General features: G+C 44.4%; 1 protein-coding gene across 1 annotated transcript in view; it reads left to right on the forward strand.

The window, feature by feature from the left end:
* LOC145349313 (von Willebrand factor A domain-containing protein 3B-like) overlaps nucleotides 1-26,591 on the forward strand; it is a 119,571-nt gene that overhangs the window by 60,297 nt on the left and 32,683 nt on the right. The window contains exons 15-21 of the mRNA XM_080197813.1: nucleotides 2,579-2,790; nucleotides 4,951-5,088; nucleotides 7,062-7,119; nucleotides 8,543-8,699; nucleotides 15,147-15,265; nucleotides 22,441-22,491; nucleotides 22,586-22,757. Of these exons, the coding sequence (XP_080053939.1) occupies nucleotides 2,579-2,790; nucleotides 4,951-5,088; nucleotides 7,062-7,119; nucleotides 8,543-8,699; nucleotides 15,147-15,265; nucleotides 22,441-22,491; nucleotides 22,586-22,757 (907 nt within the window). The remainder of the gene's footprint in view (nucleotides 1-2,578; nucleotides 2,791-4,950; nucleotides 5,089-7,061; nucleotides 7,120-8,542; nucleotides 8,700-15,146; nucleotides 15,266-22,440; nucleotides 22,492-22,585; nucleotides 22,758-26,591) is intronic.

Consider the following 26,591-nt stretch of genomic DNA (forward strand, 5'->3'; position numbering starts at 1 on the left):
GCTACTGTAATGTGTTACTGTGTCTGTAATGGAGGGAGTGAATGTTGGTGGGTGGGATGCCAATCAAGTGGGCTGCTTTGTTCTGGAATGGTATCAAGCTTCTTGAGTGTTGCTGGAGTTGCACCCGCCCAGTAAGTGGAGAGTATTCCATCACAGTCCTGACTTCTGCCTTGTGGATTGTGGACAGGCTTTGGGGAGTCAGGAAGTGAGTTATCCCCTAGCTTTTGATCTGTTCTGGTAGCCACAATATTTAAACGGCTACTGTATTTCAGTTTCTGGTCAATGGTAACCCCCGGGATGTTGATCGTGGGGGAATTCAGTGATGGTAACACCATCGAATGAGTGTGTAGAGAGCCTCCTGTCCTGCTTCTGTGGATACTGTTGAGCTCGCCTTGTTTCTATCTCCACCAAGGACTCCACTGCAGCACCAAAAGCCTTGAGGCACGCTTTATCCCATGGTCACCCATTGCTCTTTGTGCAATGTACAAGACTGACAATGCATCTGCAGATGCTGCAATTCATCTTCCTTTTAAAAGCTGCAGGCAAGCTTCAAGTAGGTCAAGGAAGTAATGATAATGGGTCCCATGCTGATGTTTGTAGACAGTGAATAGTTAGCACTGGTATCACACAGCAAATCATGTTAATGTGCGGACTGCGTGAACACGAGGTGCTCCCTGCATTGCTTTGGTGTAGGTTGATTGTCCATCGCGATCTTTGCCCCTGTTTTGGGGGCAAATGGAATTTAATGTTGGCAAGTGCGAGGTGGTCCACTTTGGTAGGAATAATGGTAGGAAGGACTATTACTTACGTGGCGAAAAACTGCAGCAGGCGACGGTGCAGAGGGACCTCGGGGTCCTTGTGCATGAGTCGCAAAAACCCAGCCTGCAGGTGCAGCAGGTGGTCAGGAAAGCGAATGGGATGCTGGCCTTCATAGCGAAGGGGATTGAATATAAAAGTAGGGAGGTCTTGCTGCAGCTGTATAGGGCATTGGTGAGGCCGCAGCTGGAGTACTGTGTGCAGTTTTGGGCGCCGCACCTGCGCAAGGATATTTTGGCCCTGGAGGGAGTGCAGAGGAGGTTTACTAGGCTGATACCGGAGTTGAGGGGATTGAGCTATGAGGAGAGGCTGAATAAACTAGGCTTGTACTCGTTAGAGTTTAGAAGAATGAGGGGAGATCTCATTGAGACGTATAAGATGATGAATGGGATGGATAGGATAGAGGTGGAGAGACTCTTCCCGCTCAAAAAAGACAGTAGGACTAGGGGGCACAGCCTCAAGATAAAGGGGAGGTGGTTTAGAACGGAGTTGAGGAGGAACTTCTTCACTCAAAGGGTGGTGAATCTCTGGAATTCTCTGCCCGTTGAAGTGGTGGAGGCTGCCTCGCTAAATATTTTTAAGAAGCGGGTTGATGGGTTCTTGATAAGAGAGGGGATTAAGGGTTATGGGGAGAGGGCGGGAAGATGGAACTGAGCCGCGACAGATCAGCCATGATCTTATTGAATGGCGGGGCAGGCTCGAAGGGCTAGATGGCCTACTCCTGCTCCTATTTCTTATGTTCTTATGTTATCCAGTTTAGCCCCGTTATCTATTTATTATAATCCTTGCTGTGCCATATTCGCTGCAATGGTTCCTGATATTACAATGACTACAATTCAAAAACTCTTAAAAATGTTCTGTGTTGAATAATCATTTTTTAAAAATTATACAAACACCTGTAGAACGCAAGCCACAAAGTAGCTGAATTCAGGCAAACCTCCGTCCGGTGTTATGCAGGAGTGTAAACTGCAGGTGTGATGCTGAAACATTTAGAATCATAGAATCCCATTGAGTCTGCACCAGATCTCTGACAGAGTGTGTTACCCAGGTACAGTCCTCCATCCTATCTCCTTACCTCTACTCATTTATTATGGCCAATCAATCTAACCTGCACATCTTTGGAGTGTGGGAGGAAACTGGAGGAAGCCCATGTGGACATGGGGTGAATGTGCAAACTCCATCCAGACAGTTACCCAAACGCTGGAATTGAACCCAGGGCCCTGGTGCTATGAGGCAGCAGTGTGAACCACTGTGCCAATGTGCTAGCTCAAATTTTGTAATTGTTAAAGAAATTAGTAAGTGTGGGGTTCATGCTGCTCCTGATGGTTCATCATTTGACTTGAGCTAATTAACAGTCCTAGATTGATAATTGTTCAGGGTTATACTCAGCATAATGCATTCACAGTGTTCCACATGGGTGGCATGGTGGCGCAGTGGTTAGCACTGCTGCCTCACAACACCAGAGACCCAGTTCGCTTCCCGACTCGGGTCACTGCCAGTGCAGAGTCTACACATTCTCCCCGTGTCTCCATGGGTTCCCTCTGGGTGCTTCAGTTTCCTCTCATAGTCTGAAAAATGTGTTGGTTAGGTGCATTGACTGTGCTAAATTTTCTCTCAGTGTACCTGAACAGGCACCGGACTGAGGCAACTAGGGCAATTTTGCAGTAACTTCAGTGTTAATGTAAGCCTTTCTTGTGAGTAATAAATAAATAAACTAATAAAGGCAGAAGGTTTGTAAAAATGTGTATTTTCACTCCTGCAGCATCGCTGCAGATGGTCTGATCAGGCGACCAGCTTGGAGTGACAATACAGCTCAGGTGCGTTCTTTGGATGCCAAGGCATGTGTGAGACCCAGAACAGCTATGGACTGGATACCTGCCACACATCGAAATCATCGGGACAGGTGCCATATTTACAGTGTGGATCATGCCAAGAAATCAAAGGAACTCCATAGGAAGAAAGTCCTGTGTGCCGGTAAGAAGAACTAACCATAATTTATTTCAACACAAACTTTTATTTATATAGCAGCTTTAATGTAATAAGAAGTTGGGGCGGCACAGTAGCACTGTGGTTAGCACTGCTGCCTTGCAGTGCCAGGGACCCAGGTTCAATTCCCACCTTGGGTCACTGTCTGTGTAGCGTTTGCACACTCTCCCCATGTCAACGTGGGTTTCCTCCGGGTGCTCTGGTTTCGTATCACTGTCCAAAGATGTGCTGGTTAGGTTGATGGGCCATGCTAAATTAAGCCTAGTTTCAGGGGGATGAGCAGGGTAAATATATGGGATTACGGGGCTAGGGTCTAGGTGGGACTGCTACTGGTGCAGCCTTGATGGGCCGAATGGTCTCTTCATGCACTATAGGGATTCGATGATTCTAAGTCCCAGTCTCTCCACAGGGGCTTTATAAAACAAAATATGGCACGGGACTAAATAAGGAGATATGAAGGCAGAAGACAAAAATCTTGGTCCAAGAGGTAGGTTTCCAAAGACTGTTTTAAAGGAGGGAAAGATTGGATTGAAGTCCCATAGCTTGGGGCCCAGGCAGAGGAAGGCACAACAGCCACAGGTGGAGAGGTGAAATTGGGAATGCTGAAGAGGTCAGAACTAGAGGAATGCAGAGATCCTGGTGGGTTGTGTAGCTGGAGGAGATTATTGAGATAGGGAAGAGGGAGGCCATGGAGAGGTTGTAAATAGTATGAGATTTTTAATATCAAGAATTCATAGAATCCCTGCAGTGCAGAAGGAGGCCATTCAGCCCAACTGGTCTCCACTGACTCTCCCACAGAGCGTCCCATCCAGGCCCAATCCTCATGACCCCACATATTCACCCTGCTTATCTCCCTAACCTACATATTCTGGGACACTAAGAGGAATTTAGCATGGTCAATCCACCTAATCTGCACATCTTTGTAACGTGGGAGGAAACCGGGCTACCCGGAGGAAACCCACGCAGACATGGGGAGAATGTGCAAACTCCACACAGACAGTGACCTGAAGCTGGAATTAAACCTGGGTCCCTGACGCTGTAAGGCAGTAGCGCTAACCATTGTGCCACTGTGCCACCCACATGTGCACCAGTGTCCGAGGGTTGAGTTAGCTTCGATGGCCAAAAAGTGGAGTGGAGTGTGGTACAGAATGGTGCCAAGGACTCTGGTTCAATCCCTGCACTGGCTGCGATAGTCCATGGGGATCCTGTCTCCTTGCCTTGCCCATGCTTGATGTAGATTGGTGCCCTCAGACTATATAACCACTGTCTCCCCCCACAGAGAGAGAGAGAAATGTCTGTATTTCTTTGTATACTCTGGCTAATTACCTACAGCAATAAGGATAATAAGCACTATAGAGATTATTGTATTTAAATGATTAATGTTCCAGCAACAATTAGCTTAAGGTGCCTTATTTGGCACCTGCAAACAACTTTCCCCAAACAGCAATTCAGTAGCATGTAAAACTATGTGTGGACATGGGTGGCACGGTGACATAGTGGGTAGCACTGCTGCCTCAGAGCACCAGGGACTTGGGTTCAATTCCTGGCTTGGGTCACTGTCTATGTGGAGTTTGCACGTTGTTCCCATGTCTGCGTGGGTTTCCTCTGGGTGCTCCAGTTTCCGCCCACAGTCCAAAAGACATGCTGACTATGTTAAGTTCTCCCTCAGTGTACCTGAAAGGCGCTGGAGTGTGGATAGTAAGGGATTTTCACAGAAACTTCACTGCAGTGTTAATATAAGCTTGATTGTGACACTAATAAAGAAACTTTAAACTTTAAAACAAGAGGTTAGACTACATTCCCAAGATTACTGCAACCTATCACACCAATAGCAGGTATATTGGCAGTTCAATAGTCATTTCTAGAATGTTTTTCCCTAGTATTTATTCATTGATTGAATTTCACCGTATTTACATTTTGTCTGTGAAATTACCTGCCTGATATCATACCTGTGGCACAGTGTGGCACTGTGGGGAGTGTACTTGTTACTTTGCATGGGAAGTGCGAACGAAAAACACACGTATTGCACTTCTTATGAGATCAGAGGAATTGAAAAGTTGTTGAACTGTATTGGATATTAAAACAGTGGGAAAAGAATACTGTGAAATTGCAGCAGAAACGTGACCACAGAACTGTTCCTCTTGCTAGCTCACACAAAGGCAAGCTTACTTCGGAGTTTGAGTAATGGTGTTAAAATCGATGAGAATCTGGTGGACGACTGGATGCTTCCAGAGAACAAGGAGCTGTTCCTCAATAACTACAACAAGGAACTGAAGGTTCTGAATGGTAAGTTTGATCACCCGAGTGAATGGAAATCAATTGGTTCCTCAATTGCATCTTTCCCTTCACCCACTCATGTGGTAAAACTGTTGTGGATTTGCCATGTTGATGTGTAAATATAGGCAAGAGGTGGGAAGATGCAATGTGTCACTTTAATGTTCAGTTAATAGTCTCACCCATAAGAAAGGAAGATTTCAGGCTCCTCTGATGGGTAAGGCTGTACATGTGATTGGCATGACTGACATCTGTGAGGGATGATGGGAATGCAGCCTTGGAATCTGGTGAGGTCCGATGAGATCATCTGTGGCACTTCCTCAGATGGCGGAACAAGACCATTCTGGAAAGGTGAAGTCTGCTATAAGTGCCACACATGAAGTTGTCCCTCGCTGGTCATGAGGGATGGCGCTTTGTTTGCTGCACTGGTGTCTGCTTTAGGGCTTCTGAAAAGCACATGTCTTCACGGTGGTGAGATCCTGCCCAGAGTGGGAGTCATCAACTTCATCGATCGTCAGCTAGAGTTCCCACTTGTTGTGATCAATGTTGAGGGTTTTCATGTCTCTTCTGACAACTTGAATCGTAGCTTTGGACATCCTGCTGGTCTCTTGGCACAGGATAACTGCCAGTGTAACATATCCTCAGGGATGCAATCTTCTTCCTCCCTGTGTGCATACACAAGCCAGCAAAGCCTTCTTTGCTGGATTAGCGCTGGCATGCTTGGCATGTTTGCACGAGAAACAACAATATCGTTGATGATTTTGTCTTGCCGTGTGTTGCCCAGACTGTACATGAATAAAATTCAACCGTTTGGAAAATAAATTTGGGAACATTTGAAACTGGCTGTTGGATCAAAACTATGTATAGTTTTCATCTCCTTCTTAAGGAAGGATGTAAATGCAAGAAGGTTTACCAGACTAACGCCTGGAATGGGATGGGTTGTCTTATGAGGAAAGGTTGGATAGGTTGGGCTTGTATCTGATTTTAAAAGAGAACTAGAGATCTTGACTGAAATGCACAAGATCCTGAGGGGTCTTAACAGGGTGGATGTGGAAAGAATGTTTCCTTCTGTGGAGAATCTAGAACTGGAATTGGGGGGGGGGGTCACTGTTTAAAAAAAGAGGTCACATAGTTAAGACAGAGACGAGGATAATTTTTTTCTCTGAGGCGAATGAATCTTTGGAACTCGTCTTCAAAAGGCAATGGAAGTGGAGTCTTTGAACATTTTTAGATCTGATAGATTCTTGATTAACAAGTGGGTGAAAGTTTATGGGGGATAGGCAGGAACGTGGGGTTGAAGTTATAATCAGATCAGCCATGATCTTATTGAATGGCAGGGCAGGCTCGAGGAGCTGAGTGGCCTACTTCTTATTCATATGTTCAGTAATATCAGCGGCAAAGGCACTGAAAATTGACCCCAAGCATATCTAATCAGTACTCTTCCATTTATTTTGGCTTCTCTTTTCATTTAATGGTGCCCTGTGCTATGTATTTTGCTTGCAATCTTTGATTACTCTTCAAAAGGAAAACTGGTGTATAATAACTCCAGGACTCGGTTATATAGGAACAGTGCTTTTATTGCACAAAATAAAGTAAAGCAAGAACACCAGCCTGTGGTGAACGCAACAGGTCCCAATGGGGACAACCAATGGATCCACTCACGGGCCTGCTTTACACAGGGCTCGGTATAAGAGCTCCACCTGGTTAACTACCAGTCCCCAGGGAGCTCGTATTCAATGGGTCTTACAGGGAGGCCAGTCGGTGATTTCCCCATGCAAGTTGTGTGGGTTGCAACACAGTGCAATAGAATAATGTTCCTCCTTCGAGTTCATTGAGGAGGATCTTACACTGAGCAAATCAGAAAACCAAAGAAAGCAGGAAACAGAGGATTAATCATTTGGGATCCTGGTGTTATTAAGTGTAACAGGATAATGAGTATCAAAAAGTTTTACCTTTGCCTTCACTTCAAAAACCTCTCTTTGCAGACCTCAGTTTACCAGAAAACAAACCTTTGCCGAAAAAAACAAGTGGGCCAGTGAAGAAGTAAGTGGAAAATAATATCCGTTGCCTAAAAAGACCGTCCAAGGATAATTCATTTGCCTTTGATTATTCATTTCACAGGTCCATTTAATGTCAGTAATAATTTACTATTGTTATAATAATGTACGTCACTGTATTGGGGTACAGTACACTTAGGTTATAATCCGCTGCACTATCAAAAGAGTTCAACTGGAGAGATATTTAACATACAGCTAATTCTAAATCCTCATTTTACACTATAACCCTCAGTCAAAATCACGCCCATTCTTTATTTAAAGCTTTGACTACAGTTTTCCCTCTGGCCACTTCTGCTTGTTTTGCAAATTGGATTTCATCCCTGCCTCTGTTTTTGATTAGCATTCCAAATCTAATCTTTCATGCACTATCTCACTCAGCTGATACTGTGTGTGTAGATGTTAGTCATTGAGAAAGGGGACCACAATGCTGTGGAACTTGGGCAGTATTATGGGAGGTGGCTCCCATACCTTGGAGAGAATGCATACTGAACTCCGTATTTCTTGGGTGAAATTTTCCACACAGCATTCAAAGTGTCATGAAAGTCTGAAAACCTGAGTGCTTCACTAAGCTAAATGAACCTGGATTACTATGTCGCTAATAATATTATAATAAATTAATTAATATTTAAATCAGCCTCATGCCTCAGGCTGGCACAGTGGCTAGCACTGCTACCTCACAGCGCCAGGGACTGGTGAACATGCACGGTGGCACTGTGGTCAGCACTGCTGTTTCACAGTGCCAGGGACCTGGGTTTGATTCCTGGCTTGGGTCACTGTCTATGCGGAGTTTGCACGTTCTCCCTGTGTCTACATGGGTTTCCTCCGGGTGCTGCAGTTTCCTCCCACAGGCTGAAAGACGTGCCGGTTAGGTGCATTGGCCATGCTAAATTCTCCCTCAGTGTACCTGAACAGGCGCAGGCTGGGGGATTTTCACAGTAACTTCATTGCAGTGTTAATGTCAGCCTACTTGTGACAATAAATAAACTTTTAACTTTGTTGAACACGAGGCTGATGACGCCAAGCAAAAATGGGCCTGGGAGGATTGCGAACAGCCTGATGCCGTGCGCGATTTGCATTTTTAGTCTCCAGGTCAAATTTCCCACCCCGCTACGCTAATGGATGAGTGCAGTGGAGTGGAAAGATCACATCCCATGTTGCTGTAATCAAGCTGATTGACTTGGGCAATCAGCTATTGCTGCTAACAAAAAAAAATTGGTTGGCAAATAGAGGGACATTTTAGAAAAAGAATTGTTTAACAATACTCTACCTGAGTTAATTTATTAGATAAGTGAAAAATGCTCAGTTGGCTATAAAACTACTTTGAAATAAATTTGGGGCACTTGAGTATTGAGTAATTTTGAATGTCTCTGTAGTTTCTCATGAAACATTCTTTATTGATCCACTTACAGCTCTCTGGATATTTCTTCAGCGCACTGGCTCAAGACAAATAGCTTGATTGCGAAGAGACTTACCATAATGGATGCACTTGCACCAACTGCTGTGGCTCAAACTGCAAAGTATGTTCCAGTCTTAGACAAGCATATCATGTCCAAAGTGTTTGATGAGGTGAGAGCTCCCTTCTCCCATTTACATGGAATTTCATAATGGTTGTGGAAAATATGGAGATTATATTCTAGATATCTAATGTCCTTAACTATGTTAGGGGTTGTGGGTTTTAACAGAAATTAAAAGACTTGGTTTTCACAGGTTGATTCAGCCCAACTGGTTTTATTGAAGTGCTGCTCTTTGGTCTGCATCAGAAAACTAAAAGTAACACAGCAGCCTGAACACGCACCCTAATGACATCGTCATCAAATCATGTGACTTGCTCTTAAAGGCACTGTGCAACCCTCAAATATATAACAATATAGTTGATCTCTTGGGGTGTTCCTCCTGCACGTCCCAGCTTCTCGCAGCTGGATTGGACACTCAGTTGCTAAAATGAGTTTACTCTGCTTATTGTTTTAGGAGTGCTGTTCAGATACATTGACCGAAATTTTGCGTTCTTGTTTGCGGCTGGGATTTTCTGGTGCCGCTGGCAATGAATGGAGTTTGGGCTCGAACGCCAAATATTCTGCTCTCGCTTTCAACGGGTCTGGCCACAGACGAGACTGGAGAATCCCATCCACGATAAACCGAAGTGATTAAATAAGTAGATAGAGACAATTACTGAGAAATGTTCAGTAGATGGGAAGCTGCTTATATTTAATTACCTTTGGGAGGAGGCCAGGTGGCACAGTGGTTAGCATTGCTGCCTCTCAGCGCCAGGGATATGGGTTTGATTCCTGGCTTGGGTCACTATCTGTGCGGAGTCTACCCATGTCTGCATGAATTTCTTCTGACTTCCTCCCACAATCCAAAAGATGTGCTTGGTTAGGTGTATTGGCTATGCTAAATTCTCCGTCAGTGTACCTGAACAGGCACTGGAGTGTGGTTTCGAGGGGATTTTCACAGTAACTTCATTGCAGTGTTAAGGTAAACCCAGTTGTGACGCTGATAAGTAATAAAAAAAGAATAAAGGGCAGATTATTGAAATCAGAAAAGAAACAGAAGTGACTAGCTTTAAATGTCCATCTGTAACAAGAAGTTTGATCTTTAGTGTTTGAAGACCAGGGTCTCTAATGCTAGCTACAAGACTGTTTGTGGGTGTGTGGGTTCAAATTGTTTTTTAATAGGTTATGGGCCTTGATGATCTGGGAAATCCACCCTCTAAGGTTGCTCGTTCCATCTTGGAAGTTGCTAATATTATTGGTTGAGGCTATTAGTAGTCATTCCTCAACACATATTTGATACCACTCTGTATTAAAAACACATCATGATAAAATCAATGTCTGACTACATTACAAGAACAAATATCATCACCCCCTTCACCACCAGAAAGCAGCTGAGGTCCAATAATTACATTATTTTGGGTTAGACTTGAGCTAAAACTCAAGCGCACAGTTTCCCTCACATCACAGTTGAGGTTAGAATTTGTTATTCCCTGGCAGTAACTGATCATAGAATAGAATCCCCAGTGGAGGATTTGACCCATCGAGCTTACACGGACAACAATCCCATGCAAGCTCCACCCCGCATCCCCACATATTCACCCCAGTAGACCCTCCCGTGACAATTAGGGGCAATCAAACATGGCCAATCCACCTAAATCACACATCTTTGGACTGTGCGAGAAAACCGCCCAGAGAAAACCCACACGGACACAGGGAGAACATGCAAACTCCACACAGATGATGACCCAAGGCCGGAATTGAACCTGGGTCCATGGCGCTGTGAGGCAGCAAGGCTAACCACTGTGCAACCATGCCGCTGATGTACTACCAGTCTGTGGTAGTACCAAGTTCGAACCCGACTTTATTGTAATTATCCTTCAATTTCTGTTTCAGTTTTTCCTTCTTTTGGGCTTCCTCACTGTCCTTCTCCCTCCCTGGCTCAGCTTGTCATTTTCCCATGCTTCCTGTACCATTGTCTGACAGAGAGAGAAACAAACTTACTCTTTTTTCTTAATGTGCTGTGATCTCTTTCTTTCAGTTGTACATCTTTCTACCTATTTGTCCCTTCTGGTGATTGACCTTAGCGCTGTTAATTGGGGTTAGCAGATGTTTCTGCAGAGCCCTCAGAGATGTGTCTGTCCCTGTAGATGATTGAGATGCAGGGTTGAAAACCAGGAAAGGTGGGAAGTTCCAACGGAGTAGAAGATTTAATTACTCCTTTACACTCCAATCGGACAGACTGAAATATCATCTTTGCCCCCTCCCCCCCACCATAAATTCCACACCATTATGTCTGATTCCATCCCTCCTCCCAGCCACTTACACCAGACTGTCCACCAGTTTCTCCAGCCAATATGCTGATTCATCCCATATATTGTCCAAAGATGGCTATTTCTCTGTATATTAATGTCCACCTCGCCTCAGTCCATCTGCTGTTGAAACTCACACCTGAATCTTCGTCATCTCCAAACTTTACTATTCCATTGGCAGGTCACCCACCAACCTGAATTTCTTCCCGATTTCATCTCACCACATCTCTGTGACCTCCGCCATCTGGGGAATCGGTTTGGCTCAGTTGGCTGGACAGCTGGTTAGTGATGTGGAGTGATGCTAACAGTGTGGGTTCAGTTCTTGTACTGGCCGAGGTTATTCGTGAAGGCCCCGCCTTGAGGTGTGCTGATCCTCAGATTAAATTGCCACCAGTCAGCTCCACCCTTTAAAGGGGAGAGCAGCCTATGCTCATCTGGGACTATGGTGCCTTTACTTACTTTTATCTCTGTAATCTCCTTTGGCTGTAATACCCTCTGGAATTCTCTGTTCTTCCAACTCTGACTCTTGTACACACCCCCCCTATTTGGAGTTGGCTTCCGCTGTTAGCTAAGGAAGGCATGGACAAGTTGGGCCGGAGGGCCTGTTTCCATGCTGTAAGCCAAAAAAAAGTCCGTGTGCTTCCTTTCTCCTTAAACTACTCAACCTCTGTAGCACTTCTAAAACCTTTGTTAAAATAAAACCTATCTCAGTCCAAGCTATTAATCACACCTCCTAATACTTCCTTCTTTGGCTCAGCATCAATTATTTGTCATATTTAGCTTCTGTAGAGCACCTGGATACTCCCTGAACATTAAAAGGCAGCATGGTGACACAGTGGTTAGCACTGCTGCCTCACAACACCAGGGACCCGGGTTCAATTCTGGCCTCGGTTACTCTGTGTATGGAGTCTGCACATTTTCCCGTGTCTGCACAGGCTTCCTCCAGGTGCTCCTGTTCCCTCCCACAATCCAAAGATGTGCAGGTCAGGTGGATTGACCATACTGAATTGCTCCTTAGTGTCCAATAATGTGTAGGTTGGGGGATTAGTGGATAAATATGTGGGGCTACAGGGATAGAGGCTGGGTAAGATGCTCTGTTGGAAAGGCAGTGATAACTTGATACGCCAAATCCTTCTGCAGTGTAGATTCTGTGAATAAAGAAAACATTGAATTTAAGGTAGCAGTTTCGTTATGAATCTAACGAAAGCACAGAGGGAGTTAGAGAAAGTTTGCAGCCAGTCTCCCTAAGACATGGGGCTAATTGCATCTGTCTGTTATGTCTTCTTGCCCTCTCATTCACTGAGGCAGGTGCACAACCCAAGAAATAGCAGAGAGAACAGCATGCGGTGGAATCTAATTTTAAAGAGGTCTGCGGGAGCCAACACTGTAACATATGCTCCTTGTGTGAATGCATCTGTGGGATAACAGGCTGCCATGGGGCTAGAGTGAGCCAGCAACTCTGAGCGCTGTCTAGTGTTAGTCATGTCTATATTCACAAGCCTCTAGAAGAGCAGTGGACACCTGGGAGGATGGATACAACCACCTGGAGCGCGTTTCCAGTGCATAGCATAGTCAGGAGGAGCAAATAATGGTGCCAAAAGAGGTGGTAGGGACAGGTTGGCTGATGGACGCATGGGGAGCCATTAGTGATAATACTTTGTCAACTGTGCCGGGGTGGCGAAATTTGACAAGTTTCTCTGTGGGTGTGGAACATGTTCTTTATGCTCAGCAGTGGAAAACAAATTGAACCCAAATTCTTCAGGAGCAAAGGAGAACAAAGCAAGTCATTAAACCAGCTTTTCATTATTAATGTGCACTGTTGTATATGAATGTACAAATGGGAAATTCAGAAGATGCTCTAAAAGCAGCATTGCAAAGGAAAATCTTTTACTCCTTAAAATACATTAAAGTTTTTACTTATTAGTAAGGCTTACATTAACACTGCAATGAAGTTACTGTGAAAGTTGCCAGACTACAGTGCCTATTTGGGCACACTGTTGGAGACTTTATCACGGCCAATTCACCTAACCAGCATGTCTTTCAGACTGTGGGAGGAAACTAGAATATCCGAAGGAAACCCATGCAGACATGGGGAGAACATGCAAACTCCACATAGACAGTGAGCCAAACTGGGAATTGAACCCAGGTTCCTGGCACTGTGAGGCAGTAGTGCTAACCACTGTGCCACCATGCCACTCTGCTAATGGTAATCTTTATGACGGGAGAAGGCATGAAGTGGAGACGAATGACTTTATTAGCAACATTATAAATGTGGCTTTTTTATTTACATTACTAACAAAGTTCTTTTTAATACATTTAAGGTTTGATAGGGAATTTCAACCATAAAGGAATCTTAACTTAAAATTGTTAAGTCTTCAATTTTTAAAAAAAATTTGCTTGATCTTACTGCCTGTTTTGGTTTCATAATTTTCTCTGCATTTATGTTATTCAAACATTCAGTCGGAATGAGCAGGCCTATTTTCAGTGGGCAGGGATAGCGGTGGGGGATGGAGAATCAAGGGTGAGCCCCAAAACAGCTTTCACGCTGGCGGGATTTGCCCGCTCAATTGTCCCCACCCCCAGTAAGACGTAATAGGTATCCTGCCATGAAAGATGGTCATGTACTGGCACTATCCTGGCACTGCCCCATCGCTGTTGAGGCAATGCCAAGGGTTGGTGTCAGGTGGCATTCCCTTCCTTTGCTTTTTCAGTTCAGGATATCCTTTAAAAACACCAGCCCAATCTGTCAGAAGTTTGTGACATGAAGATTGGTGGAGTTGCTGAGGATTGTCATAGGATACAACGGGATATAGATAGATTGGAGACTTGGACACAGAAATGGCAGAAGGAGTTTAATCTGGGCAAATGTAAGGTGATGCATTTTGGAAAATCAAATTTAGGTGTGAATTATACTGTAAATGGTAGAACCCTTTGGAACATTAACATACAGAGGGCCCAGAGTTCCCTAAAAGTGGCAACATAGGTGGCCAAGGTGATTAAGAAAGCATATGGTGTGCTTGCTTTCATCAGCCAGGGCATTGAGTGCATGAGTTAGGAATCAATGTTGCAGCTATATAAAATCTTGGTTAAGCTACATTTGGGGTATTGTAGTTCTGGTCACCACACTAGTAGTAGGATGTGGAAGCTTTGGAGAGAGTGCAAAGAAGGTTCTCCAAGAGGTTGCCTGGTCTCGAGGATGTTGGTTCTGAGGAGAGGTTGAATGAACTAGGACTGTTTTCACTGGAAAGTTGGAGGCTGAGGGGAGACCTGATAGACGTCTACAAAATTATGAGGGCGTAGAAGGGTGGATAGTCAGATGTTTTTTCCCAGGGTGGAAATGTCAATTACAAAGGGGACACAGGTTCAAGGTGAGAGGGGAAAGTTTAAGGGAGATGTGCAGGGGACATTTTTCACACAGAGTGTTGAATGCCTGGAACGCATTGCCAGAGGGGGTGGTGGAAGCAGGCACACTAGCAACATTTAAGAGGCATTTAGATGGGTACATGAATAGGGAGGAAATAGAGGGATATGGACTGAGTAATGGCAGAAGTTTTTTTTTGTTTAGTTAAGGCATCATGATCGGCACGGGCTTGGAGGGCTGAAGGGCCTCTTCTTGTGCTGTACTTTTGTTTGTTCTTTGTTCTATCCAGTCTCTCTTCATAGACGAAACAGTCCAGGCAACATCCTGGTGAATCCCCTTTGCAACCCTCCAGTGCAATCACTTCCTTCCATAATGTGGTGAGCAGAACTGCGCACTGTACTCTAGCTGTGGCCTAACCAGCGTTGTATAGAGTTCCATCAGCGCTTCCCTGCTCTTTTATTCAAAGCCTTGGTGAATAAAGGCAAGTATCTCACATGCCATCTTATAATATTTTAATTTTTTGCCTACCTGCATTACTTAGAAGTGTGGGTAAAACTATAAACGTGAATAAGATCGAAGATCGTGTACGTGTGGGTGAAAGCGAGTAAAGTCACAACAAATATAAATTAGGGTCTGTGGCTGAAGTAAACAGTGATCGAGAAAAGTTATTTTCAGAATTTTGACAATGAGCTTCACCACAGGAGATGTACATTTAAAGGGCAAGAAAATAAACCAATGGGTGAAAGAAGCAGTATCTTCTGGGCTGACCTTTCTCTGTCAATATTACTTTTGAAATAATCCATCTTATCTCGATATATCTCAGTCTGAAATGTGTTCTGTTTTATTTCAGGTGTTACAATTGGCTCATGTGAGCAACAGCAAGAAGCAGATTACACTGATTAATCCATTGGGTGTGGACCTGGAAAACTACAAACGCAGGCTCTTTCAAGCTATCCAGTCCTATGAAAAGTAAGCAGCCGGTCGCTGAGATGTTAGTCTTTCCATAAATTAGCAACAAAACATGGGATAAAATGTAGGATAAAATGGCATCGTGGCACATTGGTTAGCACTGCTGCTTCACAGCGCCAGGGACCCGGGTTCGATCCTGGCCTTGGGTAACTGTTTGCACATTCTCCCCATATCTGCGTGGGTTTCCTCCAAGCGCTCCGGTTTCCTCCCACAGTCCAAAGGTGTACAGGTTAGGTGGATTGGCCATGATCAATGCCCCCAAGTATCCAAAGTTGTGTAGGTTAGATGGATTAACCATGGTAAATGCACAGGGTTAGGGCGGGGCAGGGGGAGGTGAGTCTGGGGTAAGATGCTCTGCAGGAGAGTCTGTGCAGGGACAATGGACCAAATAGCCTCCTTCTGCACTGTAGGGATTTGGTGGTTCTACCTAACTATTCAGCTTAAGGAGCTCACTGTTCCTTTTCTCAGGAGCAGATCTGACATTGTTCCAGCATGTCACTTGTTCTGTTCTTCATTGAATCAACAACCAATCTAATTCTTTAACTTCTTCAACTTCCATCAGCAGCTATAATTACAAAGTGGGAATCTGTTGTTGAAAATGAAGAGTTATTCCTGTTGTATCTTTAACCCAGGGCTTTGTCAGTTTATCATCAGAGCTCTGTGCTTTTTCTCTCTTCATTTCTGTGTATCAAGTAGGTGAAGGAGTTTAGTTCTTTTATTCAAGTTGCTGTGGGTTATTCTTATGTGGGAATTGGATTGGATTTTCTTTACCTTGTTTTGTACCTCTGTGGGTTTAAAATAACCTTGATTGTTCTCTCCGAATCCCGTTCACTATCCTTTCTTGCATTGTTTTGGTCCCATTTGTACACAAGATGTGAAGGGTGGGATTCTCCGATTTCGCCTGTGATCGCACTGCTGCCTGCCAGAATGGAAAATCTGGCGTCCCAACCAAAACTCTGTTCACTTTCAACGGCACCCGAGGATCTGAGCTGCTAAGGAAGACAAAGGAGGATTTTCGGTGTGTGTTTGTTAAAGCAGTAAGATTGAAACACAACAAATTCTGTGCTTGAGTGGCACAGTGGTTAGCATTGTTGCTTCACAGTGCCAGGGACCAGGGTTCGATTCCTGGCTTGGGTCACTGTCTGTGTGGAGTCTGCACATTCTCCTCGTGTCTGCGTGGGGGGTGCTCCTGTGTGCTCCCACAGTTCAAAGATGTGTGAATTAGGTTGATTGGCCATGCTAAATTGACCCTTAGTGTCAGGGGGACTCACTAAAGTAAATAAGTGGGGCTACAGTGATAGGGACTGGGTGGGATTGTTGTCAGTACAGACTCAGTGGGCCAAATGGCCTCCTCTGCACTGTAGGGGTTCTATGTTTTTTCTATGAACATTATGCCCTGCCAAAACTCCCACAGTTGACCCTCATTTATTACGCTCATCAGGCACCTGGCTTGCTGCTGTGAACACATTAAAAGATGGAAGATTAGAAAATGTGGCGTGTAATCAACCTGGAATTGGCTGCAATTCTGATTTAAAGGGATTGTAATAGTTTACAGCCTTTTGAAAGGCTGCATGGAGCAAAAGTAATACTTGTGTAAGAAAATCAATATGAAATCAGTAAAGCAGATTGTGGGCGAGTGATGGAACAATGGAACACACAAATCCCATTTTCTAGTTGATGAAATGGGGGTGCTGCTGCTTGGGATGGCTGTTGGGCTTGGCAGGGTATTTTGCCTGGAAAGTGGTGATAAACGTTACCAGCCTATGCTTTCACATACTAGTCGGGAGTGGATCTGGGAGAAGGTTCGGACCCCAATAAAGCAATGTAAGCTGTAGCTACCCAACAGTGCTGTTTACCAAATCAATGGCAAAGCATGCCTGATACCAAGCTGCAGCAACATTTACAAGCCTGTCTATCTCTTTAGTTGTTTCCCAAGCATACCTGTTCTCCAGTAGGTCACAGGTGAGATTCTCCAGCCTCGCAGCCATGTGTTTCCTGCTGGTGGGAGGTGGCGTGTTGTTTGCTAGCGGCAGGATTCTCTGGTCCCACTGCTGTCAATGGAAATTCCCATTGACATCACTCCAAGCTGCCAGGAAACCCATGGATGGGATGTACTGCTGGCGGGACTGGAGAATCCCACCGGCGTGAATGGGCCAGAGAATTCCAGCCCACGTGCCGAAGGTGCAACTTCCCAAACTTGGCATATGCATATGATCTAAAGGGCATCAGGGGTGGCACAGTGGTTAGCACTGCTGCCTCATAGCGCCATGGTTCGATTACTGGCTTGGGTGACTGTCTGTGTGAAGTTTGCACGTTCTCCCCATGTCTGCATGGGTTTCCTCCGGGTGCTCAGGTTTCCTCCCATAGTCCAAAACAAATATGTATGGGTGAGATTGGTTGGCTATGGTAAATTGCTCCTTAATGTCAGGGGGATTTGCAGGGTAAGTATGTGGGGTTACGGGAATAGGACTTGAGTGGGATTGTTGTCGGTGCATGCTCGATGGGCTGAATGGTCTCCTTCTGCGGTGTAGGTATTCCAAATCCAAAATCATTGCACCATCACCTAGCTGCATGACAAATGGTCACTAAAATATTCATTAGAAGCATTTTCACTGGAGGAAAGAAGAATGAAGACATTTGTTTCTCAAATTTACAAAATGGACAGATGAAGTTGATATAAGCAGCCTACTCCCTTTTGACAGTCAGTATATGCCTAATGGATACACTAGTGTAAATAAACTCCCTCAGAAAATGCTGAAAGCATTGAGGGTGTCTGGCAGCTTGTGAAGAGAGCAGACAAGTTCCAGTTTCAGATCTGAACCCTACCTCAGAATCTTTTTACAAAGGAATTTGAATGAATTAGCCACACCTGAATGCACAGTACATGTGAGAAGCCTTTGCTCTTTTTTTAGACCTGACCTGGCAGTGATCGGACTGATCCTCTGAGTGACCTGACACAACCCTTTGAAAATCCTTCTGGCTCCCCTCAGCTTGCCGGCAACCTTCTGAGTCTTGCCTGTCATGAGGTGTTCCTAACTCCCCGACCCACCCTGACTTTTTGTCAGGCCCCACCTATTGGTCTCAAGTCAGCTTTAAGTTCCAATCCCCTGAATGTTTCTTTGCCTGTCTACCTGCTTTCCAGGCCCAAGTCACCCAGCTCATGTAGTCCTTTACATCTAAACTTCCTGATCTGCTTAATGATGCGGAGCATAGCAGGTTCAGTAGGAGCAGACGGATGTGGAAGTGAACTCTCCTGCAATTATCTGGAGAAAATTGATGGGAGTCGGGGGTGGGGGAAGAAAGTGTGAAGCTGGGATTGCAACGGATGTTGAGCTAAGTGGAGGGTAATAGGGGAAATATAAGCTAGGGGGCTCAGCTTGAGAGGTTGGCCGGAATTCTCTGACCCTGCCCGCAGCTGAGGTTCTCCAACGCCCCAGTGGTGAATGGAGATTTGGCTAAATGGCAAATTCTCTGTTCTTGCTGGCAAGTGGTAGCGGGACACGTGAGACTGGAGAATTCCACCCATTATCAGAATTTTCTCTGCTTGGCAAGCGGATGATGCTTGCGGTGCTCACCTGTTTTACTAGCCCTTCCCCCCCTCCACCCCGTAAGGCCGGTCAGTTTGTCTGGATGTCTTCTTGCTGCCTGGTGGAAATGTGATGTCCCTGCTTGTGCTGAACTTCTCCAGTCAGAACGGAGAACTGGGCACTCAGAACAAATCTACGTTCAGAGCAGCGGGACTGGAGAATCCCAGCTGTGGGTGAGGTCAGAGAATTCCAGCCATTATCTCCAAGGCAGTGTCAGAAAACTGAAGGTCCTTTCAGCTTCTCCTCTATTGGGCATCATCAGCCATCTTTGGTTGTTTGCAGATTAAAGTGCACCTCCCCTTTAAAACGTGCAGGTTACATAGAACATAGAACATAGAACATTACAGCGCAGAACAGGCCCTTCGGCCCACGATGTTGCGCCGACCAGTTAAAAAACAATGACCCACTAACCTAAACCAATCCCTTTTCGTCCATAAACCTATCCACGGATCTCTTAAACGCCCCCAAACTAGGCGCATTTACAACTGCAGCAGGCAGGGCATTCCAATCCCTCACCACCCTCTGGGTAAAGAACCTACCCCTGACATCCGTCCTATAACTACCCCCCCCTTAATTTAAAGCCATGCCCCCTCGTGCTAGATTTCTCCATCAGAGGGAAAAGGCTATCACTATCCACCCTATCTAAACCTCTAATCATCTTATATGTTTCAATAAGATCCCCTCTTAGCCGCCTTCTTTCCAGTGAAAACAACCCCAAATCCCTCAGCCTCTCCTCATAGGACCTCCCCTCCATACCAGGCAACATCCTGGTAAACCTCCTCTGCACCCTCTCCAAAGCCTCCACATCCTTCCTGTAATGTGGGGACCAGAACTGCACACAGTACTCCAAGTGCGGCCGCACCAGAGTTGTGTACAGTTGCAATATAACGCTGCGACTCCTAAATTCAATCCCCCTACCAATAAACGCCAAGACACCATATGCCTTCTTAACAACCTTATCTACTTGATTCCCAACTTTCAGGGATCTATGTACACATACACCTAGATCCCTCTGCTCATCCACACTATTCAAAGTCCTCCCGTTAGCCCTATACTCAACACATCTGTTATTCCTACCAAAGTGAATTACCTCACACTTCTCCGCATTAAACTCCATCCGCCACCTCTCGGCCCAGCTCTGCAACCTGTCTAAGTCTTCCTGCAAACTATGACACCCTTCCTCACTATCTACCACACCTCCGACTTTGGTGTCATCAGCAAATTTACTAATCCACCCAACTATACCCTCATCCAGATCATTAATAAAAATTACAAACAGCAGTGGCCCCAAAACAGATCCCTGAGGCACACCACTCGTAACCAAACTCCATGATGAATATTTACCATCAACCACCACCCTCTGTCTCCTATCCGCTAGCCAATTCCTGATCCAATTCCCTAGATCACCCCCAATCCCATGCATCTGCATTTTCTGCAGAAGCCTACCATGGTGAACCTTATCAAACGCCTTACTAAAATCCATTTACACCACGTCCACTGCCTTACCCCCATCCACCTCTTTGGTCACTTTCTCAAAAAACTCAATAAGGTTAGTAAGGCACGACCTACCCGCCACCCGTTGCCTTTAGATGGCTCCAGTAGCCAGCAACACCCTGATGGCCATTAATATAGTGAACAGTACTGGCAGTCCACTTGTTGTACATTCATCAAGAAGACCAATTTGGGGTCTTAGTTGGGTCCATGTGATAGGGTGCACACTTGTGAAAACAGGTTTAAACCAATTTACACCTCTAGGTGTCCAACTGCTACAGCAGCACAAGAATATCTTATGGCGGCACAGTGGTTAGCAATGCTGTTTCACAGCACCAGGGACCCAGGTTTGATTCCTGGCTTGGATCATTGTGTGTGGAGTTTGCACATTCTCCCTGTGTCTGCGTGGGTTTCCTCCAGATGCTCTGGTTCCCTCTCACGGTCCAAAGATGTGCAGGTTAGGTGGATTGGCCATGCTTAAATTGCCTCTTAATGTCAGGGGGACTAGCTAGGGTAAATATATGGGGATAGGGCGTGGGTGGGATTGTGGTCGGTGCAGTCTTGATGGGTCAAATGGCCACTTCGGCACTGTGGGATTCTATTATATGAATTCTGTATTATACTCACGTATGATCCTGTCTAGAACTATCAGTATTTATTTGCTTCTGTACTATTAGCAAAATAAAATCTAAAAATACTTAAATTGAACGTTTTATTAAAGGTTTAATAATAAAAGCAAACACAGAGTTCCTACGACATTATCATAGAATCGTAGCATCCCTATAGTGCAGAAGGAGGCCATTTGGCCCATCGAGCCTGCACTAACAACAGTCCCACCCAAGCCCTATGCCTGCAACCCTATTTATTTACCCTGCTAACCCCCCTGATACTAAGGGACAATTTAACATGGCCAATCCACCTAACCTGCACACTTTTGGAGCAAGGAGTCAAAGTGCTTTGAGAAAGGCTGTGGTTGAAACTTGTAGTTTCAACAGAATGGGGAGGAAGCCTGGATGGGTTTTTTAACAGGTAACAATTTGCTCCCTCACATTGTTGTAACCCCATCAAAGTTCCGCCTGATCTTTATTTTCTTTTGTGTGTAGGCACTATTCACAATGATAGTCCTGTACGTGCTGAGCTTCAAGCATTTATCTTGTAAATAACTCACTGGTGACTGTACTGGTGAGTTTTGCATTACATCCACTTCTGGTATACACTGATATCTGAACACTGGCCAACAACTTATACAACACCTTATAGTGTCATTAGTTGCTGAAACAATTTAAATCAATGTTACTGAGTCCTCTATTATGTTTGCAAGCTATTTCACAGTGGACTTCTGTTAGAGAGAATGAATGAACTGAGTCTTCAGAGCCATGCAGAACTTCAACAAAAACAGCTTTATTCAACATGCATGAGGGAGAGCAGGGCTCATGGCTGTAATTCCAATTTGCTTCCGAGCTACTCTGCTAATCATTTTGTTCTTACACATTCTTATACCCTTTTCTTTACATTTGCATTAGGCCATCATATTGTTACTTTGAATTGGTTATAGTTCTGTTTTTGATCACATTATACTGATCCATCGTCCTGTGCGCTTTAGCTTTAATAATTTTCCGGACAACTCCTGTAAACCTGTTTACAATATCAAAGTGTTGTGTTTGTCAAACAGATTTCGATGCTGTGTTAATTGCCCCCATCTCCCTGATACTTGATTAGTTTTCCAGAGGCACAATACTTCCTGTAGACATTGTGGAGCTTGATAAGATATTGATTCTCTTATTGTTCCTGTAACCTCGGAAAGACCTCACCCAGGGTGTGATTGTGTTAGTGCTGTCTGGGATATGGTAATTTGTCATGTCTACCCACAGCGAGTGTGAATACTACAGTCAGGCTGTCCGTTTAACCCTTTCCATTCATTCCCCTCCTGCTACAGCCCACGTCCACATGGGCTGGTCCTAGCACAACTTCGATCAATGTCACTTCTGAATGTAAAGACACGCTACCTTGGTTAACTTTGGATTAATCTTTTAAATAATACAAGCTAGTGTTTCCAAATTCATCATTAGTTAAGAATTTTCAACTTTGTTTTGCTAGGCGGCTAAATTTGGTTGTGTGGAGAGCATTATCTGAAGAGGAACGAGAGAAGTAAGTAGCAACATTCTTTATAAATCAATGCATAAGCATTTTTGTTGAATTAGGTTTGGATTAATTATTTTTCTGTGTGCTCATTCCATACAAGATTCAACAGTGATAAACCAATCTCATTTGGAGACCATAAAGAGGCCTTACTGGAGGCACTGGACAGACTGGGTTGGCCTATATCTCAGGAGGATGTTACACTATTAGAGGACGAAATTCAGACTGGTTATTCATACGAACAGCAAGCTTCAGACCTCCAGAATGCTGTAAAGGTTTGTTAATCTTGTTCAGTATTCCAGAGTGATAACTTGCAGCCTTAAGGGCTGCAAGGTGGTGCAGTAGTTAGCACTGCTGCCTCGCAGTACCAGGGACTCGGGTTCGATTCCAGCCGAATGTGTGGAGTTTGCACGTTCTCCCCATATCTGCCTGGGTTTCCTCAGGTGCTGCGGTTCCCTCTCACAGTCCAAAGATATGCAGATTAGGTTGATTCTCCAGGCTAAATTGCCCCTTAGTGTCCCAGGATATATAAGTTAGGGAGATTAGCAGAGTAAAGGCCTGGGTTATGAGGATGGGGCCTGCATAAGAGTTGGTGCAGACTCAATGGGCCAAATGGTGTCATTCTGCACTGTAGGGATTCTATGATTATATGAACATTGTTACGGGTTATGAGTTTTAAACAGAAAAAAGCTATGGTTTGCATGTGTCGATTCAGATTAACAACAACAGATTTATTCTAGGAGCCATTGCCTGCACAGAGTACAAACTGAAAATAAAACAGCAGCCTGTGCAACACCCTAATGTTATCACCATTTAATCATGTGATTAGCTTTTGAAGCTATCTGCAACCACTTAAATATATAACAAACATTGATCTATATAAACGTCACAGAGTCATATGTTTCCAAAGGATTAGAAATACTTTACGTCATAAAGGTTAATTCTTGCAGTTTAAAATTGATATTAAGGAAAAATTGAACCAAAATCTCCCATCAGAAAACAATGCTTAATGATCAATATAGTTACTTCTAAATCCCGTTGATGCACAGTACAAGAAGTGGGTAACTTGTAAGGAAAATCTGGATGTAATTACATTCGTATACATGGAGCAAAACAATCAGAAGCATTGTAAAAGGTTTGTGTTTTGACAACCACTTTCTACAGATGTTTGAGCCTCAACATTTACAACTGTGATCTTAACATACTTTACAAGCCAATTTTTATTAAAATCCTCTGCACAGTTTTTACACAAGTGCAACTGGTTTGCTTTACTTCATAGAATCATATCATAGAAACCCTACAGTACAGAAAGAGGCCATTTGGCCCATCGAGTCTGCACCGGCCACAATCCCACCCAGGCTCTATCCCCATATATTTACCCACTAATCCCTGTAATCTATGCATCCCGGGACACTAAGGAGCAATTTAGCATGGCCAATTAAGCTAACCCTCACATCTTTGCTCTGTGGGAGGAAACCAGAGCACCCGGAGGAAAACCACGCAGACATGAGGAGAATGTGCAAACTCCACACAGATAGTAATCCAAGCCGGGAATTGAACCCAGGTCCCTGGAGCTATGAAGCAGCAGTGCTAACCACTGTGCTACCTTGCCGCCCCACAGTGCTTGATAGCACATGGTGAAATAATGCTGCAAAGACAAGAACATTATACCAAAATCAAGGGTTACACCTGACTTTGCTGTTATTTTTACCATGCAGATTCATTTCATAGGCAGCAAGGTGGCACAGTGGTTAGCACTGCTGCCTCACAGTACCAGGGACCCAGGTTCAATTCCGGCCTTGGGTCACTGTCTGTGTGGCGTTTGCACATTTTCCCCGTGTCTATGTGAGTTTCCTCTGGATGCTCTGGTTTCCTCCCGTAGTCCAAAGATGTGCAGGTTAGGTGGATTGGCCATGCTAAATTGTCCCTTAGCGTCAGGGGGATTATCAGGGTAAATATGTGGGGTTACGGGGATAGATGGGTGGGGTAGTGGTCGGTGCAGACTGTTGTTTTAGGCAGAATGGAGCCATGCCAAACTGTGATACAACCAGAAAGAATGCTTTCTATGGCGCATCTGTTTATTAAATTAGTTATCAACCTTGGCACAGTGGAAGCAATCTTGCCTTCTGAGACAGAAGTTTTGAGTTCATAGGCCCTCTTCAGGAACTTGAATGAAAGATAGATGGTGGAATTTTATGACCCTCCCACCGGCGGAACTTCCCGGTTTCACCAAAGCCAATGGACTTTTGATTGGCTCGCCGCTTTTTCCTCATTCGCCAGAGTGGGTGTGTAAAATTCTGTCCAGAATAATTGAATTTTATGTTTCAGATGCTCCCTCCTCCCTCAGTTAGCTTGCCCTAAGGGAGCATTGGTGACCATGGGTTTCCTTTGGATTGTCCATAAGTACGTTTGGTAGTGTTTTTCTGTTGCTTTCTGTAATACGGCTGAACTCTCTTGCTTTTAATGCCTGCCGTTGGACAGACTGGAAGGATTAACAGGCTGACAATTAAGCTGCTTGGCCCTGTTATGAACGCACTTTCCGTGGCCATCAAAAGCTAGAGTGGGGCTTGAACCTGGAGCCTCTGTCCCAGAGACAGGGACATTACTCACTGCGCCACAAGTCCTCCAGATATTAATAAACCTCTCTGACAAATTATGCCTTCACTGGAATCACTGCTGTATTAATGCGAGGCATCTACTGTTATAATTCTGAGTATTTTCTTCTGATTGCCAGAACCACTTCTTTTTTAAAATTGGCTATAATTAAATACCTGAAGTATTAATAATTAGCAGCAGAGCCTGTGTTTTTGTCTCTGCCTCTTGCTCTACAGCAGGATTAAGGGCAATTGAAGACAGCAAAATGCAATCAGGTTAGAATGCTGATTGCACAATGTGGTTGGAGAGTTAGATTAGGTGGATGAAGATGACATCTGGATGTGGTAAAGTGTACGTTTTAAAATAAAGGGCGGTTTGATAAATTTATACCTGATGAGATTTAGTTGCATGCAGCCTCCTAGCTGGATCCCAAATTAACCTTTCAAATTGTTTTAGTTCGACAGAGATACAACCATCAGGCAAGGGCTCAGACGTTGAATTAGCAAATAATGCCAATGTTCATTCAATAAAGGATAAAATAAAACACCACATGTTTATCAGATAATGCAAGGGGTGAAAGAACAATAATAATGAACTACAGAGTACACAGCTACAATCTGAGTCCCCAAATCTTCATGTCCACAGGAATTCTGCCTCTATCCCCTAGAAAACACATTATAGGGTCCCTTGTATACACAAGCAAGGTGGTTTGCGAAACCCCCTTTCCGATCTAATTCTGGCATCAGCCAAACTTGATCTATAGACACAATGGTTAGCACTGCTGTCTCAAAGTGCCAGGGCCCTGGGTTTGATTCCTGGCTTGGGTCACTGCCTGTGCGGAGTCTGTACCTGTGGCTACGTGGGTTTCCTCCGGGTGCTCTAGTTTCCTCCCACAGTCCGAAAGACATGCTGGTCAGGTGCATTAGTCGTGCTAAATACTCCCTCAGAATAGGTGGTGGAGTGTGGTGACTAGGGAATTTTCACAGTAACTTCATTGCAGTGTTAATGTAAGCGTACTTATGACACTAATAAATAAGCTTACAGTTGTTGCTCATAATCAATAATGTTGTAAGAGTTAATCTCATTGCCTTTGTCTATGTGCGCACGTTGCCTTAAATGTGAAGTCAGTGGATTATTTCAATGTGTTCCTTATCTCAGTAATGTGTGAGTGCCTCATTCATTAGACCCAAAGTCAGTTGTTTTTTTGAAGAACTGGATAGTGTTAGTTCCTTTTTCAAAACATCCCGTCACTAAAATATTGCGTAATTTGGCAGCAGAAATTCAAATCAGAATGTGACTTCTTTAAAAGAAGACGCTTATACAAAATGGCAGCTTGACCATGCTAGCCTGTTGCAGAGTGCGGCCCCTAAAAATGTTCGAGTTAAGCAAGCAAATTAAAATCTCCTGAAATAAAATCAAAAACCAGGGATTGCTCACAACATCTCTTCAGAAATAACGAGAACTGCGCGAGATCTTGACTGCCGCATCAGATAGTCAAATATTCATTTGATGGC

The sequence above is a fragment of the Carcharhinus amblyrhynchos genome, chromosome 10 (genome assembly GCF_965287045.1).
Source record: "Carcharhinus amblyrhynchos chromosome 10, sCarAmb.v2.hapA, whole genome shotgun sequence".
NCBI lineage: Eukaryota > Metazoa > Chordata > Chondrichthyes > Carcharhiniformes > Carcharhinidae > Carcharhinus > Carcharhinus amblyrhynchos.